The sequence below is a fragment of the Hemitrygon akajei genome, chromosome 8 (assembly GCF_048418815.1).
Source record: "Hemitrygon akajei chromosome 8, sHemAka1.3, whole genome shotgun sequence".
Classification (NCBI taxonomy): Eukaryota; Metazoa; Chordata; class Chondrichthyes; order Myliobatiformes; family Dasyatidae; genus Hemitrygon; species Hemitrygon akajei.
In genome coordinates, this window is record NC_133131.1 from 69,831,774 (window position 1) to 69,849,665 (window position 17,892).

General features: G+C 42.6%; 1 protein-coding gene across 12 annotated transcripts in view; it reads left to right on the plus strand.

Annotated features, from left to right (window-relative positions):
• Positions 1-17,892, plus strand: part of LOC140731963 (transcriptional enhancer factor TEF-5-like) — a 295,063-nt gene that overhangs the window by 268,016 nt on the left and 9,155 nt on the right. For all 12 annotated transcript variants that reach the window (XM_073053977.1, XM_073053985.1, XM_073053984.1 and 9 more), the window contains 5 exons: positions 2,300-2,361; positions 6,700-6,830; positions 8,055-8,228; positions 13,031-13,171; positions 14,003-14,155. In XM_073053977.1, coding sequence (XP_072910078.1) covers positions 2,300-2,361; positions 6,700-6,830; positions 8,055-8,228; positions 13,031-13,171; positions 14,003-14,155 — 661 coding nt within the window. The remainder of the gene's footprint in view (positions 1-2,299; positions 2,362-6,699; positions 6,831-8,054; positions 8,229-13,030; positions 13,172-14,002; positions 14,156-17,892) is intronic.

Consider the following 17,892-nt stretch of genomic DNA (forward strand, 5'->3'; position numbering starts at 1 on the left):
ATACAATGGTTTTCCCAAGTGATGTTATGTCTTAGTTTGGAGAAAATCAGAAGTCGAACTTTTGATCCTCGATTTGATTTTGAGAAAAGGTGGGGTTCATTCGCCCGCTACTATCATCTGATTTGAGTTAATTAATATGGTTTCCTTCCGATTTTTCTTTAAATGGATTTGAGTTGGCAGATTGATTTTTTTTTAATGGAAGCTTGTATGATGTATAGCTCCGGGGTTGTGCTCCCAATGGGTTTTTTTTAGTTAGTTAGTAGGGGTTCTTTTTTTTCCTTTTTTCTTTCAAAAAATATTCTTAACACTTTATTTTTTCATATTATTATTGATATATTAGCTTTTTTAATCAGTTATTTGCTGATTTAATTCTTTATTGTACATATTGACTTAATGTTGATCTTCAATAATAATTTTAAAAAGATTTTAAAATGAAAATGATGTACAAGTGACAAAGAAAGCCAATCTTTATTTTGGATTTGAAATAAATGGAACATGTTGCCTTGCAAACGGCAAGTCAGAGTTTGGATTTTGAAATGAGGATGGATTGTTAAGTGGAAAACTGTTTATTCTTTGAGAGTGAAAGGGTATTTGTACAAATCCTTCTTTCAGGAGGTGAATTCTGAAGGGTCTCTAATAGGGATTGTTCTACATATTCCACAGAGGGAGTAGCCCTGATGGGTTAAATGGCTATTTCCTGTTTTTGAATTTATTGTGTAAAATCTGAGTTACAAAGGTTCTTGCACATGGTAAATTTTGACAACATGTAATTTTTTTTATCCTTTTTTTTTAACCAGTCAGTATCTGCAGAATCTCTTGTGTTTATAAATCACTTTGTTGATGCTTTACTCCACCAGCATCTTTGATTATTCTCTTCTCAGGATTTCCTTTCTAGATTCAGTGATGATGGTGAGAACTCATGTTTAGATGTTGGTTTTGGGCTGTGTTGATGCCACCTCCTGCTGAAGCCCACAAATGGACCTGCCCATTGCCAACCCTGTACATTTTCTAAGGGTTTCCACCACATGATTGCTTGCTTGACATGTTCATCCTTTTTGTTCCTTTTCCAAAGGTGGTTTAATCGGTGCTTTTGGATCACATCAATACAATATACATGTCCGTCCTTACAGAGTTCTGCTTACCCACGCTGATCGAAAAGTGAATGCAGAATTTGAATATCACAAATGGCCTTTATTCACATCTCCAGAGGTTTATATCTCATAAACAAACATATTCAAATAAATGATTTTATCATCAGTAATTCAATAACCCTGATATATTTCTCTGCCATTACTCTACCAGTAGCATAAGGATTAACTTCTAAAATTTGGATACTCCAAAGTTTAGAAGTATTTAAATTTATTAGTATTGGCAGTCTTCCCTAGGGAGGGCACGAGTGATTTTTTTTCCATTCAGACGTCGTGCCTTACCCAGAAGGGTTGAATGATGTAAGGTATGGGAGAAAGCCCTTAGAATGGACATAGCGTCATTAAGCACGACCGTACAAAAATAGCCCTTTGATCCATCTATTGTGTGCCAAAACTTTCCTGCCTAGTGCCATTGATCTGAATCCTGGAGCATTGCCCTCCATACCCCCTGCCATATATGTACTGAGCCAAATTTCTCTCAAATGTTGATATCAAACCTGCATCCACCACTTGAGCTGGCAGCTTGTTCCACACACTCGTTTCCCTCTGAATGAAGAAATTCCTCCTCATTTTCCCCTTAAACACTTCACCTTGCACCGTTAATCCATGAACTCCAGTTTTAGTCTCACCCAACCTCAGTGGAAAAAGCCCCTACCTATATCCCTCATAATTTTGAATACCTCAATCAAATCTCCCCTCGTTCTTCTACACTTCAAGGAATAAAGTCCTAAGCTATTCAACCTTGAGGACTCGCGTCCTCAAGTCCCAGCTACAGCCTTGAAAACTTTCCTGCAGGTGAGAGACCAGAACTGCACATCATACTCCAAATTTGGTCTCAACAGCATCTTCTGCAACTTCGGCATAGCATTCCAGCTCCTGTAGATGATCATTGCAGTCCCAGCACCTTCATGTGGATATGTACTGTCCTGTTAATCCCGTGTATCTTACAACCTGAGGCTCGCCTAAGTGGGAGTTGTAGTCACCCAAGTTAGCGCAACATACACTGCATTTAGTTTAACGAGGTGAGGGCTGGATTGGACCCTGGAGAACCTTGTCTACATTGTTACAGGATTGTGACGAGACTCCCACTTTGTTAAATGCCATTGCTGCACGAGGACGCTAACCATTTCTCATTTTTGTTCCTTTTACAGTGTGAAGCCCTTTGCTCAACCATCGTATTCAATTCAGCCTCCGGTACCACCACCTATTACAAGTAAGTATGTTGTCTCCTGTTAAGTAGACGCTAACATGCCATTGGTATATATCTCCATGTCTCCTGTTTCCAGTGGCTGGGATTCAAACGTAATGACATGCTAACATGCCACTAACGTGTCCGACTGGAAAACAGATCCGCACGGTGGTTCCTTGTCATCCAACAAAGGAAGGTCATTAGTAGATCTAGGAGTTAGGAGGCATGGGATAAACTCTTCTCCAGATTGACGCCTGCCTCTCACCAAGTGATTAAGGTAATGCAACGAAAGTTTAGAGAAATTGGTCTAGATAAGCATTCAGTGAAACGTTTATCAACTGTAAGAGTTGTAAAGTTATTAGGATTGGCTCTGCCCGCGCAATGCTGTGTTTTAGTTCTGGCCCCCTGCACATGGATACCAGTACAGAGCTCATGGCTCACGCTTCCTAACTTCAAAGTCAATTTACTATCAAAGGACATTTATGGTGTCCAAATACTGCCTTGAGATTCAATTTCTTGCAGGCGTTTACTGGAAGAAAAGAAATACAATGCAAAATAATGCAGAACATACAGAAGCAGAGTGTAAACAGCCGACGTGAAATGAAAGGAAAACTGTGCAAGTAGAAATAGTTCAGCTAGCATGACTATGAGCCGTGGTGGTGGAATCCATTCAGAGGGGTGTGAATGAAGCTACCCACGCTGGTTCAGGAGCCCGACGGTTGTAGGCTGATAACTGTTCCTGAACCTGGTGCCGTGGGACCTAAGTGTTCTGTACCCCCTGCCCAGTGGTAGTCGTGAGAAGAGGGCATGGCCTGGATGGTGGCAGTCTTTGATGGATGCTGCTTTCGTGTGGGCAGTGCCCCTTGTAAGTGTACTCAGTGCTGGGGATGGTTTTGCCTATGATCGATTGGGCTATACCAAGCATTTTCTGTAGCCTTTCCCGTTCCTGGGAATTGGAGTTTCCATATTAGGCAGTGTGCTCCGGCCCCTTCCTCCTGTAATCAATAATCAGCTCTTCGGTTTTGCTGACGCTGAGTAAGAGGTTGTTGTTGTGACACCAGATTTTCAATCTCCCCCCTACATGCTGATTTGTTGATCCAGTGGGGTCATCAACAAACTTAAATACAGCATTGGAGCTGTACGAAGCCACACAGACATAAGTCTGATGTCACTGTGAGACCTGTTAACTTTGCAGCCAGCCCAATGTACTTTTAAAAATCTTTTTTCCCCCTCAAAGCTTGACAGCCTGGAGCTGTGCACGGATTCACTTTGTGCTGGGAATGTTGTGGATGGCACACTTACTGAATTGGTCACACTGCAGTTGAATGGCCTGGGATAAGATGGGGAACGGCAGACAGCAGGAAGGTAGTACCTTTGCCGTTGCAAACAGATGTGCCACTTTGGATGCAGATGGGGGAGATGGCTCATCAGGGAAAGCCTGCAGCAGCCCAGGATCACAGTAACATGGGTGCCAGAGCTATGGCGGTAGGAGATTCCGTGGTAAGGAGAATAGACAGACTCTGTTGCCGCAAACAGGACTCCCAATTGGTGTGTTGCCTCCCGGATGTAAGGATCATGAATGACTCAGAGTGACTGCAGGGAGTTCTGGTAGGGGAGGGTGAACGTCGTTGTTGGAGAGTTGTTGTTGTTGTCCATCTAGGTACTGGAACGATATTGGGGAAAACCAGGAGGCAATCCAAAGAGCTGAATTTAGGGAGCCAGGAGATAAATAGGCCACCAAATAGTAACCATGAGGAAATCTGCAGATGCTGGAAATTCAGGCAACACACACAACATGCTGGTGGAACACAGCAGGCCAGGCAGCATCTGTCGATGTTTCGGGCCGAGATCCTTAGTCAGCATTTTGTGTGTGTTGCACCAAATAGTAACATTGCGGTGGCTCAGCCAATAAACCAAGAAATGACTGACGTAAGAATGGAATGGCAGTTGTCATGGGGAACTTTAATTTACACACAGATTGGGCAAATTGAGTTGATTGAGGCAATTTTGAGAAGGCCTTCATAGAATGCATCTGTGAATCCTTTCGCGAACAGCATGTTAGTGAACATAAGAGGGTAAATAGATCTGGTCCTGGGCAATGAGACAGATAAAATTAATGATGTTGTAGTTTCCCTGGGAAAGAGTGATCACAGTGTGATTGAATTTCTCATACAAATAGAAGGGGCAATAGTTCCATCTAAAACCAGCGCGTTATGCCTTAGTAAGGGGACTATAACAGAATGAGGGAGTAGCTGGCTAATGAACTAGAAACACAAGCTATATGGTGGGACAGTTGAGGAACAGTGGAAGACTTTCTAAGAGATTTTTCATGGTGCTCAACAACAGTATATTATTAAAAACGCTTTGATATCTAATCACCTCCCCAACGGAGCTGAACCCAGACTCCCTCCAACCCTCACCTATTCACCCTCTAAGGAACCCTGACTGCACCATCTTTCCTCTCTCCGCAACCTGCACCCTTACCACCCCGCTCTTGATTTATGCCCAACTCAACTTGGATCGATGACCCTGTCACAATCTCTTCCTGATCTACCCTCCAAACAGCTCCACCCTCACTGCTCACATTTCTGGCACTAGCCTTTCTCTACCAAGCTGCCCCTACCACCAGCCGCACAGTGGGTTTCTCTGCAAACCTCAGAAAGTGGGTGTGAGCAGATGGAAAGCCATTGTGTGCTTGTGCAGTAGGTGTGTAAAGTCTGCTGTGCAAGGCCGGCTATCTGACTTCACTCCTGGTGCAACTGTGCTGTTGCACCTGGGTGACACACATCTTCGTGCAGAACCTGGTGAAAATTCATAGGTTTTTGCCTGTCAAAGGATGTAGAGAGCTGGTAATTGGTTTATTGTTGTACTAAGATAGACGGAAAATATATTCTTTGCATATCATCCAAACAAATCATTCTGTATATTGAAGAAGGACAAAAGGGGTGAAAGAGTGAATATCGTGTTAAAGTTACAGAGAAAGCACAGTTCAGGTAAAGTGGATAGCCTGAGAAGATCAGTAGTTCACCTTTAGCATATATGAGGTTCAGTCAAGAGTTGAAGTTATTCCAGAGAAAGATGCAATACAGAACACCACCGGGATAGAATGAAATGACAGCACAGGTTATCCACTTTGGTTGCAAGAACAGGAAAACAGATTATTATCCGAACGGTGGCTGATTAGGAAAAGGGGAGGTGCAACGAGACCTGGGTGTCATTGTAGACCAGTCATTGAAGGCGGGCATGCAGGTACAGCAGGTGGTGAAAAAGGCAAATGGTATGTTGGCATTCATAGCAAAAGGATTTGAGTGCAGGAGCAGGGAGGTTCTACTGCAGTTCTACAAGGCCTTGGTGAGACCGCACCTAGAATATTGTGTACAGTTTTGGTCCCCTAATCTGAGGAAAGACATTCTTGCCATAGAGGGAGTACAAAGAAGGTTCACCAGATTGATTCCTGGGATGGCAGGACTTTCATATGAAGAAAGACTGGATCGACTAGGCTTATACTCACTGGAATTTAGAAGATTGAGGGGGGATCTTATTGAAATGTATAAAATTCTAAAGGAATTGGACAGGCTAAATGCAGGAAGATTGTTTCCGATGTTGGGGAAGTCCAAAACGAGGGGTCACAGTTTAAGGATAAAGGGGAAGCCTTTTAGGACCGAGATGAGGAAAAACTTCTTCACACAGAGAGTGGTGAATCTGTGGAATTCTCTGCCACAGGAAACAGTTGAGGCCTGTTCATTGGCTATATTTAAGAGGAAGTTAGATATGGCCTTTGTGGTTAAAGGGATCAGGGGGTATGAAGAGAAAGCAGGTACAGGGTTCTGAGTTGGATGATCAGCCATGATCATACTGAATGGCGGTGCAGGCTCGAAGGGCCGAATGGCCTACTCCTGCACCTATTTTCTATGTTTCTATGTTTCACAGGCTGGAGTTGAGTGGCCATATCCTGTTCCTAGGTAGGAAGAGTTGATCATCAGCTTAACTAATACTCCGACTGCAGAAAGGTTACAGTGAGACAGCTGCCTCTGGCCACATTGTAATTCCATCTTTCTCAATGCCATCTTGCACTGGGAGGCAGTAGTCCTGCTGACTCCAGCTAGTAAAATAGACTTGTAGTTTGATGGACGCTGCAGATGCTGGAGTTTGGAGTAAAAGTCAAACTGGGGAACTTGGCAGGTCTGTGAGTATCTGCAGAGGGAAATAGACGTTGATGCTTTGAATCGAGATCCTTCACCTGACCTGTACTTTGATACCTAATTTCCTATTCGTGTTTTCTGGGCTGGTTAATCTGACAAACCAAAACTGAATGGTGTCAAACCACATTCTTAAACTTTGCCACTTTTATTTATTGTGCAGGTTATGAACCCTTGGTCCCTCTCACACCTCCTGCCACAATCCCAGTCTGGCAGGACCGAACCATTGCCTCCTCTAAGCTCAGGCTGCTGGAATACTCTGCCTTTGTGGAAGTGCAGAGAGATCCAGACACGGTAAGGACACGTCCTCAAACCATCTCCCTCTCACCTGGATTGGCAAGGCTGCGGTTTCCCTTTGAGAGGATGGGAAAGCAAATCACTTTAAGTTGGATGACAGAATCTCCTTCTAGCAACAAAGGTGCTAAGAGTCATGGATTAATACAATACTGGTAGTCACCAAGTCCACACAGACTACTGAACATCGCTTTACATTAAATCCATTCTATTTCTCCACATTCCTATCAACATACCCTCAATTCCACACTTACATACAGTACTCTGCAAATGTCTTAGCTACATAATGTATATATAGTTGGGTTGTCTAAGACTTTTGCACAGTACCGTAGGAATTTTATGCATTGCACTGTACTGCTGCGGCCGCAAAAAAGACCCATGACATTTGAATGATGATAAACCTGATTCTGATATGGATCGCTATTGTGGACTGAGAGTGGGAAGGAGGCAGGGAGAGGGGAATCACGGTTGGGAAAAGGGGAAGGGAGTGAGAAACACCAGGGAGACATTCTGTCATGATCGGTAAATGAATTATTTGGTAACAAATTACCTTGCCTGGTATCTCAGGGCTGAGTGTGTCTGCACCCACCCCTCACACTCCTTCTCTGCCACCTGTCTCACACTCCTCCCACAGTGTTCCACCCTCGCCATTCCCAACATCCTCTGCTCCCACCAGATTTGCAGACTCACTTTCCACTCCATGTTGACAAATACAGTACAGTGCAAGTCTTAGACACCCTCACTATATATTTGTGCCTAAGACTTCTGCACAGTACTGTATGGCCTCAGAGAAGTCACAGTGACCAATTAAATTCATGTCTTGGGACTTTGTTGAAAACCAGAGCATCTGGTTCACAGGAAGAACATGCAAACCCCATAGCTTTATTACCTCCTCTTTAAATATTTCCAGTGATGTAAGCCACATAATATTCCAGGGAGGAGTATTCTAGACATTCACCATTCTCTGTGAGAAGATTGTGGGATTAATATTGGGTGGAACACTGCAGAGAATTCTCTTGCTCTTCTATTTTGTGTGGTTTAATGTTTAATTTGCATTGGAAACTCCCTCAATATTGCACTGCTGTATCAGCCTAGAATGCATTCTAGAGGGCCTTTAGCTCAATGACCTCAGTTGTAAGAGTTCTGATAATGCTATGACTGGGCAGGTGGTGTTTGTAGTCTCTGGAGGAGTGAAATGTAACCCGAACATCTCTTTATTTACAGTATAACAAGCACCTCTTCGTACATATTGGTCAAACAAACCCATCCTACAGTGACCCGCTATTGGAGGCTGTGGACATCCGTCAGATCTACGATAAATTCCCTGAGAAAAAGGGAGGCCTAAAGGAGTTGTTTGAGAAAGGACCACAGAACGCTTTCTTCTTAGTGAAGTTCTGGGTAGGAATATTTCTTGTCTCTCACTTTCCTTCATACTTGCACTCTGAGGTTGAGGAGCACACTGAGGCTGTCAACTCTCCTTCATGCTCCAACTTCCCAAAATTTATTTTGCTATCAGATGTTGTTATTGGATTAGTAATTGCATGCTTAGATTAAATATTCTGGTCACAATTTAAATTTAAGTTGTTATGTATAACTCTTCTTTTCCTTTTGAGTTTAATTGATTTATTTTTCTAACTTAGACTTGTTTGTCACATGTACATTGAAACATACAGTGAACTGCCTCACCCGGGGCAATGGTCAGTGTAGTCCGGGAATGTGTTTAGGGCAGCCCACAAGTGTCTCCGTGCTTCCACTGCCAGCGCATCAAGCTGGCAACTCACCAACATTCACCTGTACGTCTTGGCAATGTGGGAGGAAACCAGAGCACCCGAAGGAAGCCATGTGGCCACGGGGATGAACATACAAACTCCTTTCAGACAGTGGCCCGTAAAGCATTACTTGAATATGACTTGTTTCTACTAAACTTTTGCGGATTCCGCCTTCTCCCCAAACAGGGCTGGACAAGCCCACATAGGGAGGCAGGTACTAGTTTGTGAGGTGATGAGCTCTTTCCAGCACTTACTGTGTGTTCCTGGCACAGACTCGTTAACAATACTCCTTCATTTTGAGTGGTCATTAGCCAGGGATTCTTTGGAATCAATGGAACATTACACTTTTTCCCAGGAGGCTTGAAGGACATCATTAAATCTTTTATTCTTTCTGTATTGCAATCTCTTTCTGTAGCCGAGCTTGGAATAGAGCAAATGATAGCCAGTATGACCAAATACGTGCAGGTGATATCTGCGCCTCCACCTACCGGTCAATGACCATCTCCATTAAGGGAAAGTCTATCTGTCCACCCTTGTCATCCAAAAGAATTACCATTGCCCAATCCAGCATCAGCAATATTCTAGGGGTAGGGGGCTGTTGGTGGGGGGGGGGTCACTATACAACAGGAAGTTAATTTGTCCACCCACCTAAGTACAAAGCTGTAGGAACAGGTCAGATTGTCTAGTAACAAGTGACTCACCCCTGAGAGGGTGAGGCCTTTCCACCACCTGCAAAGCACAAGTGAGGAGTGTGATGGAATATCTTCCAATTACCTGGATAAATGCAGCTCCAAAAGCACCCATGAAACTTAGTGCCAGTCAGGGTAAAGCAACTGGATTGATTAGTATGCCAACCAAAACAAAACATTCATTTCCTTTCACTACCAACACATTGTGTCTGCAGTGTGTATCACCTACAAAATGCAATTCAGTTACTTACTTTCCTCAGCCAACTATCATCCAAACCTTTGACCTCTCTCAACAAGAAGAAGTGCATCAGGCTACCTGGGAGGACTATCATCTGCAGCTTCAAACTGCAGACTATCAAGACTTGGAAATGATCAGCATCCCTTCATTGGTTCTGGGTCTAAATCCTGGATCTCCCTAACCAGCAGCGCAAAGGCTCATCACCACCTTCTCATGCGGTAAAGCATTGGCTTTGTTAGCAACACCCAACAAAAGGTCGGACTTTCATAAATAGGAATGTTGTGCTTCAGTGATGCAGCCTAGGACGTCCTGACTTCATTCACTAGCTGCATGTCTACAATTACATTTGGGAATCATCTGCTCCGCTGAGTAGAACTTTGATGTGTGCTATTTTATACACATTATAGATATGAAACAGATGGAACTTCAGCAAAACATTTACAATTCAAAATCTATTTGATCAAAAGACAATGTAAAGAAAAGCCCTTTTAAGTAAAATAATGTGTTAAGTTGGATCAAAATGCCAATGCATCATACCTTAACACATTTGTGAATGTTTTTCGGTAAACTGCAGAGGTTTTTATTGCATAGTTGCTATGGTAATGAAGTAGTTTTAAATAACATCTGTGCTGGTGTTGCCAGGGGCTTTAGATTAATCTCCATGCCAGTACTGTAAACAATATAAAAGATATGAAAATGACAAGGACTGTGGAAAACAATTATTGTTACCATTGCCCCTTGCTCACTGCCTGATCAAGATATATTACAGTGCCTCTTAAGTATTTTTATGAGTACATGTAAAGAAATTCATTTGCATAATACTCTTCAGCATTCTACAGTTAAAATTTGATTTGCTTTCTGGTGTGAAACACAATAATGAGTATTTCTTGTTCAGTTTGTGAAATTTGATCAGGCACTTTTTGCCATTATTCACCCCTGTGGTGCATGTGATTAATAATTAGGCATCGACTGTTGGGAACTCAAGCCCTTGGACTGAGTCCTCTTCCCATTCCACAATATCTCTCTTCTCATAACTGCCTTCACCCAGTGTGCTGTTGGTGCTGATCCTGTCTGAATGCAGTCCTGCTCGCGATCCCAACCTCCATTTTTGGTGCAGGAGTCCAGAAATCCCAACCCTACCTATAAGTAGTACAGGCCCATCTGGGTCTGTGACCAAGGACAAACTTTTTTTAAGCCTGGCCTCAAGAACTGGGTGGCAGTTTTTGATTCCATGTACGTTCTACACCAAGTGGGAGACCAATGAACAAAAGAACAGTTCGCAGCCCACTGCTGTGCCACTGTTGTGAACCTGATGGGTACACTAGGATGCTTAGGCAATTAACCTTAAGTTATTGCACTTGGTGCATGATCAGTTTTCCAACTGATTGTGAGAATGATTATTTTTATTCCAGTTCTACCCCTTCCTGCCTTCCAATTGACACCTGATGGCTGATTGACCCCACTGTCACTGCAGACAAGCAACAAAATACATGTCTGAACAGTTGTACTAGTGATGGGAGAGCAGTGAATGATGGTGGAAACTGTATGCCGGTGGAATATTATAGCCTGCGTGATGGATCCAGTCCCCCCTCATTGTTCCTTTGTGTCTCTGGCACATAGCACATAGTGTGCAGTCCTCGTCCTGGTCTTGCACATTGGATCAAAATGTCGTTTTTTTCACAGCACTGGAATAAATCTTGCCAATATTGTAACAGAGTTATACAGCAAGGAAACAAGCCCTTTGGTTAACTGAGTCCAAGTTAATCGCCGATTAATATTAACCCTACACTAATCCCATTTTATTCTTCATAAATTTCCATCAACTCTCCCCAGATGATTTCACTCATCTACACAGTAGGGGGAGTTAATAATAATAATTAGCCTTTCAACTTCCCCACCAGCAAGGACATCTTCCAAAGGCGGTGTCTCAAGTAGACGATATCCCTCACCAGGCAGGACATTTCCTATTCTCATTATTGTCATCAGGGAGGAGGTGCAGAGTCCTGAAGACCTGCACTCAGCTTTGTTCCCTTTGCCATCAGATTTCTGAACAGTCCATGAACACCACCTCGTATATCGTCTTTTAAACTATTTACTTATTATCTTTTCATTATCTATTCATTATTATTATTGTAGCAATGGATTGTCACTACTTAGTCATTTTGATGTATTGCACAATAAATAAAAACAACAAATTTCATGGCACATGTCAGTGATAACAAAACTGATTGTGATTCTGAATTGATATGTCAGGAAGCCAAACTCCTGGAGGTTAGGCAGTCAGTCCTAGAGGGAAAAGTGCAAACTCCATACGGATACCACCAGAGGTCAGGACAAGCTGGCTCATTGGAACTGTGAAGCAACAGCTCCACCAGCTGAACCGCATTTTACATGATCCCTTTGTTTCAGTTCCTGAACCCACATCGTAAACAAATTTGACAGATGAAATTTGTGGAGGTATTTATTAATTTAATGGAAAATGTCTGTTGGAAAAAAAATAAGACTTTAAAACAAACTGCAGATGTTCAATGTAAATTTATTATCAAAGTACATACTGTATATGCCACCATATGCAAGCCTGAGATTTGTTTTCTTGCAGTAAATCCAAGAAACAGGATCAATGAAAGACTGCAGCCAGTAGGATGGACAAACGACTAATGTGCTATGTACCAGTTCAGAATCAAAATGTGCTGGAAATCTGAAATAAAAACAAAGTGCCATGGAAAGAATAAAATGTCTTGAGCAGTTTTTGTTTCTATTTCAAAACTTGCCTCCCTTTTGGGTTCATGCTGGTCATAATTTGAGTGCAGTATAAATACAACACAATTCCTTTTGTCCACTGCAGCAGATTGCTGACTTTACAATAATCAATGAATCAATACCTGCTGTCAACCAGTTAATGCAATAGCTACGTCAGTGTCTGCCCGCTGCAGCACAGACGTCCTGGACCAGCTAGAGATCAGAGGTGCCGACACAGGACCTTTTGCTGTACCTCGGAACTCAGACATGGGTCCAATGGTGATTCTGTCAGGAAGACAAGTAGCTTATCAATATTCATATTTTCATTAAAATTGTGATTAGGTGTATTTAATCTGTTTTAAATGTCTGTGCTGCTCGTAATTACTTATAGACAGTGGAAAAGACAGTCTAAATAGGGGTTCCCAACTTGGGGGTCCACTGACCTTTCAGTTAATGGTAGGGGTTAATGGCATACATGAAAAAAAGTTGGGAACCCCTGGTCTAACAGCACAAGCTGTCAGAAAGCCAACAGGCTGGACTGTAAGCATTTCTTCAACTTCCATAGCTGATCCTCAGAAGCAGGCAGATGAAAAGAGTAAGTGTGGACAAGGATCCTATGGTAGGCAACCCCAAAGCATGGGTCAGTAGAGCACGATCTGGCCCAAGCTTCTCACTCTTCTCCTGCAAACTGCTGTGTGATGTCTTATGGCATTTAAGGTGCTACATAAGTGCAAGTTATTTCAATTCTGTGCATCATTTTTGCAGGCGGACCTTAACAGCAACATCCAGGATGGACCTGGGGCCTTTTATGGAGTCAGCAGCCAGTACACCAGCTCTGAGAACATGACTATAACTTGCTCCACGAAGGTCTGCTCCTTTGGAAAACAAGTGGTAGAGAAGGTGGAGGTAAGTAGCCCCTGTGGAAAATTTTGCAGAAACGTGTGGTGAAGCTCTAATTAAGAAAAAATAGTGAACATACAGCGTCAAAAAGAAACGTTTATGCTGAGACAGGGCATTTTTTTCTTGCATTATTGGCTTACCAAGTACTTGACAGTCAGTAATCAGTACATTAAAAACTTAAGAAACTAGGAGGAGCAAGAGCCCCTCAAGATTATGCTGCCTTTCCGTATGATTATGTCCTACTCACAAAAAATGCTATAGGAGCTCAGCAGGTCAGGCAGCATCTACGGAGAGGAATAAACAGTCAATGTTCCTCAGGCATTTTGTGTGTGTTGCTCTGGATTTCAACCATCTGCAGAACCTTATATTTATGATCATGGCTTATCTTCCAGGCCTCAATATTTCCATTGTCTTCAGTTAATTTATCTATTATTGTACTATACTGGAAAATAATATTGCTATTGGCAAGAAGGTCCTGCTGGAAAGAATTCCCACTGGGCACAAAGAGGACGCAGATTTCTTCAGCCACAGACCATGCCTAATTTCAGCTGTATGGTAATTTTACAGCATTCTGAAAGGAACTTCCAGGCTGTTGTCTCCTTTCTGAATGTTAGCGACGATGGTCCGTTGACCCAAGCAGTAGGGAGGGTTGGCAACAGTTCCTAAGGGATTCTGTTAGTGTCTTGGCCTCTTAATCCTGTAATGGGAAATCCTGCAACAAATATTAAGGTGGGAAAGATTAGTAGTTCCTTCATCATAGTGTGTGTTCTTGATCCACCTGCAGCCTTAATGATTAACTTTCAGATGAACTTTATACTTCTAAATCTTGTCCCACAGACAGAGTATGCCAGGCTAGAGAATGGAAGGTTTGTGTATCGGATTCACCGCTCCCCAATGTGTGAATACATGATCAACTTCATCCACAAGCTCAAGCATTTACCAGAGAAGTACATGATGAACAGTGTGCTAGAGAACTTCACCATCTTGCAGGTGAGCACCAGCAGGGTACCTGATGTTTGAGAATGCGGAAAGGAGAGTTCCACTGCTCTCTTAACACCTATTTTCCACAGAATACTGCAAGCAGGTACACTTTTAATTTTTCATCTTCAGTGAAAGATTTCAAACATCATGACTGCTTGCACTCACACTGACCTCACACCAGCCATACCACTATTACAGACACACCTCACACTAGTGTGTCACATTATCTGCATTCACACCTCACCTGCTCACCCTGCCTTACACATGTAATTCATCTTGTCTACAACCTTGCTGTCTCCAGCCCACACTTTTAGTTCCCTTATCAGCATTGTTTCTGCACCTCATGTTAAACCTTACCTTCATCACACCGTCACTTTGGCTGTAGTCGCATAAATAAAATCATGGGCAGTGATAAATACAAATCACAGATGTATACTTGGGAGCAAACACGAGGAAATCTGCAGATGCTGGAAATTCAAACAACAACACACACAAAATGCTGGTAGAACACAGCAGGCCAGGCAGCATCTATAGGGAGAAGCGATGTCGACGTTTCTCCCTATAGATGCTGCCTAGCCTGCTGTGTTCTACCAGCATTTTGTGTGTGTTGTTGTATACTTGGGAGACAGCCACAGTGTCTATAGAGGTGAGGTAGTGAGCTCCTGGACTGTATACAGATTACTGTAGGGGTATTTGCTGCCGTGAGGCAAATTAGGAAGGATACATCCCCTGGTCCTGACAAAGTGTTCCCTCAGACCCTGTGGGAGGCTAGTGTTGAAATGTTAGGGACCCTAGCAGTGATGTTTAACAACGTTGTTCCGTTGTTTAAGAAAGGCTCTGAGAATAAGCCAGGAAATTAGAGGCCAGTGAACCTGACGTCACTACTGGGTAAGCTACTGGAAGCTATTCTGAGATAGTGTATTTGGTTAAACAGGTCCTCGTTAGGGATAGTCAACATGGCTTTGTGCATGGTAGGTCATGTCTAACCAATTTTTACAGAGTCTTTGAAGGCAGTTACCAGGGAAGTTGATGAGGGCGAGGCAGTGGATGTTGTCTACATAGGTTTTGACTCCATGGAGAAGAGAAGGGTGTCAACAAGGTCCTACCTAGACGGTTGGTCAAGTAGGTTCAGTCACTTGGCATTCAAGATGATGTAGTAAATTAGATTAGACATTAGCTCTGCTGGAGAAGCCAGAGAGTGGTATTAGATGGTTGCCTCTCTGACTGGTTGCCTGTGACTAGTGGTGTGACACGTGGACTGGTGCTGGGTCCGTTGTTGTTTGTCATCTATATCAGTGATCTGAATGATAATGTAATAACCCTGATCAGCAGATTTGCAGATGATACCAAGATCGGTGGTGCACTAGACAGTAAGGAAGGCTCTCAAAACTTGCAGTGGGATCTGGACCAGATGATAAAATGGGCTGAAAAATGGCAGATGGAACTTAATGCAGTCAAGTGTGAGGTGTTGCACTTTGGGAGGACAAACCAGGGTAAGTGAGACTGAGTGGTTGGGCACTGAGGAGTGCAGTAGAACAAAGGGATCTGGGAATACAGACCCATAATTCCATGAAAATGGCATCACAGGTAAATAGGGTCGTAAAGAAAGCTTTTGGAACGGTGTGCTTCATAAATCTAAGTATTGAGTACAGGAGTTGGGATGTAATGTTAAAACTGTGTTAGACACTGGCGAGGCCTAATTTGGAGCAATGTGTGCAGCTTTGGTCACCTACCTGCAGGAAAAATGTCTATAAGATTGAAAGTGTGCAGAGAAAATTTACAAAGATGTTGCCAGGATTGGAGGACCTGGGTTATAAGGAAGGGTTGAATAGATTAGAACTTTATTCCCTAGAGCGTAGGAGAATGAGGGGAAATGTGAGAGGGGTATACAAAATTATGAGGGGTATACATAGAGTGAATGCCAGCAGGCGTTTTCCACTGAGGTTGGGTGAGACTAGAACTAGAGGTCATGGGTTAAGGGTGAAAGGTGAAATATTTAAGGGGAACATGAGGAACTTCTTCAGTCAGAGGGTGGTGAGAGTGCGGAACAAGCTGCCAGTGGAAATGGTGGATGCAGGTTCAATTTCACCATCGAAGAGAAATTTGGACAGATACGTGGATGGGAGAGTTATCATCCGGTTGCAGATTAAGATTTCAGCACGGACTAGATGAGCCAAAGGACTTGTTTCTGGGCTGTAGTGTTCCATGACTCTATTAATATTTTATTGGCTGGGTCAAACAATCCACCTAATATTAATCTTTGACTTTCTTCAGCACCTTCCACCAGGCGTCATTTTCACATTGCTGATTTAAATTACCCCCAGGAGTAAAGGTTATTAATTGCACTTTTTACGTGCTTCTCAAAAAATCCTCCTTGCTTATGATCTGAGACTTCATACTCAAGGTATGAAGTTGCAGTTTATGCATCTTTGCCTGTGATATCGATGGCAAGGTTAAGCGTGACTTGATTGCAAACACTCATTTATGAACTGCTTGTGTCCCTCCTATAAAACTGAATTATTAACCAGTTTAATTTCACCCAGGGTATCAAAATGTCTCCATTTCTCTTATAAGCTCTTAAACTACAAGATTGAAATTACCTAATCATTAAATAGTAATTAGCTTATTTTTAAAACTGCATATTTACCTATCTCACCTCAATTTCCCCATTATAAATAACGTATTGCTGACTTTACTGATGAACCTGGAAATTCTATCCAGTGGATGTGTGAGCCATATAGTCCCAGGTAAATATCTAATCTGCAGCAAATGACCTGATTTCCATTTGACCAGGTACTTCCAACTTCCTATTAAACTGAATTACTAAAACTCTCTAAACATTCGCATCCAAGTTACTGCCTCAACTACTTAACGACAAGAGTGACCAATATGTGCAGACCTTTGGTGGAATATTCAACGTTTGGTGGAATATGATATGAAAAATCCAATGGGAGATATGAAAAAGTATTCTCCATTCTCGGAAGAATGGTTTAAAAAAGAGACCTAAAGATTTTTTCATTTATTAAAGATAAAACAGACTCTTCTAGCCTAACAAGCCCATGCTGCCCAATTGCATGCCCGTGACCAATTAACGTATTAACCTGTACACCTGTGGGACTGTGGGTGGAAACTGGAGCACCTGGAGGAAACCCACATGGTTATGGGGAGAATGTACAAACTGCTTACCGTCAGGAATGGAACTGAACTGGCACTGTACTAATTGCTATGCTACCATGCTATGTTGAGGAGCATGTAAGGTTGTTGTTGTTAGAGCAATGGTTCAATTCTTAAAAATCGCACTTGTTTTGAAATTGTTCATCTCCCTTTTTCCTCCTCCAGCCCAAATAAACTCATACCCTCTATTCCTTCAGTTCTACCCTGTGCTCATCTATACATTCATTGCCATATTCTGTCAATTAAGGTGCTTAAGAAGCATGTCAGGATACTATAGCATCAAATTCATTATATAGATGCAGAATGCTGAGACAGAATAAAGCCACCCATGGCTATCTGTTTCCATTTTCTATTGTTCCAATTTCATCCACTTCTTCTGGCCCACATTAACTTAATGTTCCTTGGTAAAGTCTATAATGATACCAGTGTTGGCGCGTGGCCTAGTGGATAAGGCATCGGACTAGTAAACTGAAGGTCACTGGTTCCAGCCTCAGCTGAGGCAGCATGTTTGTGTCCTTGAGCAAGGCACTTAACAACACATTGCTCTGCGACAACACTGGTGCTTGGGTCCT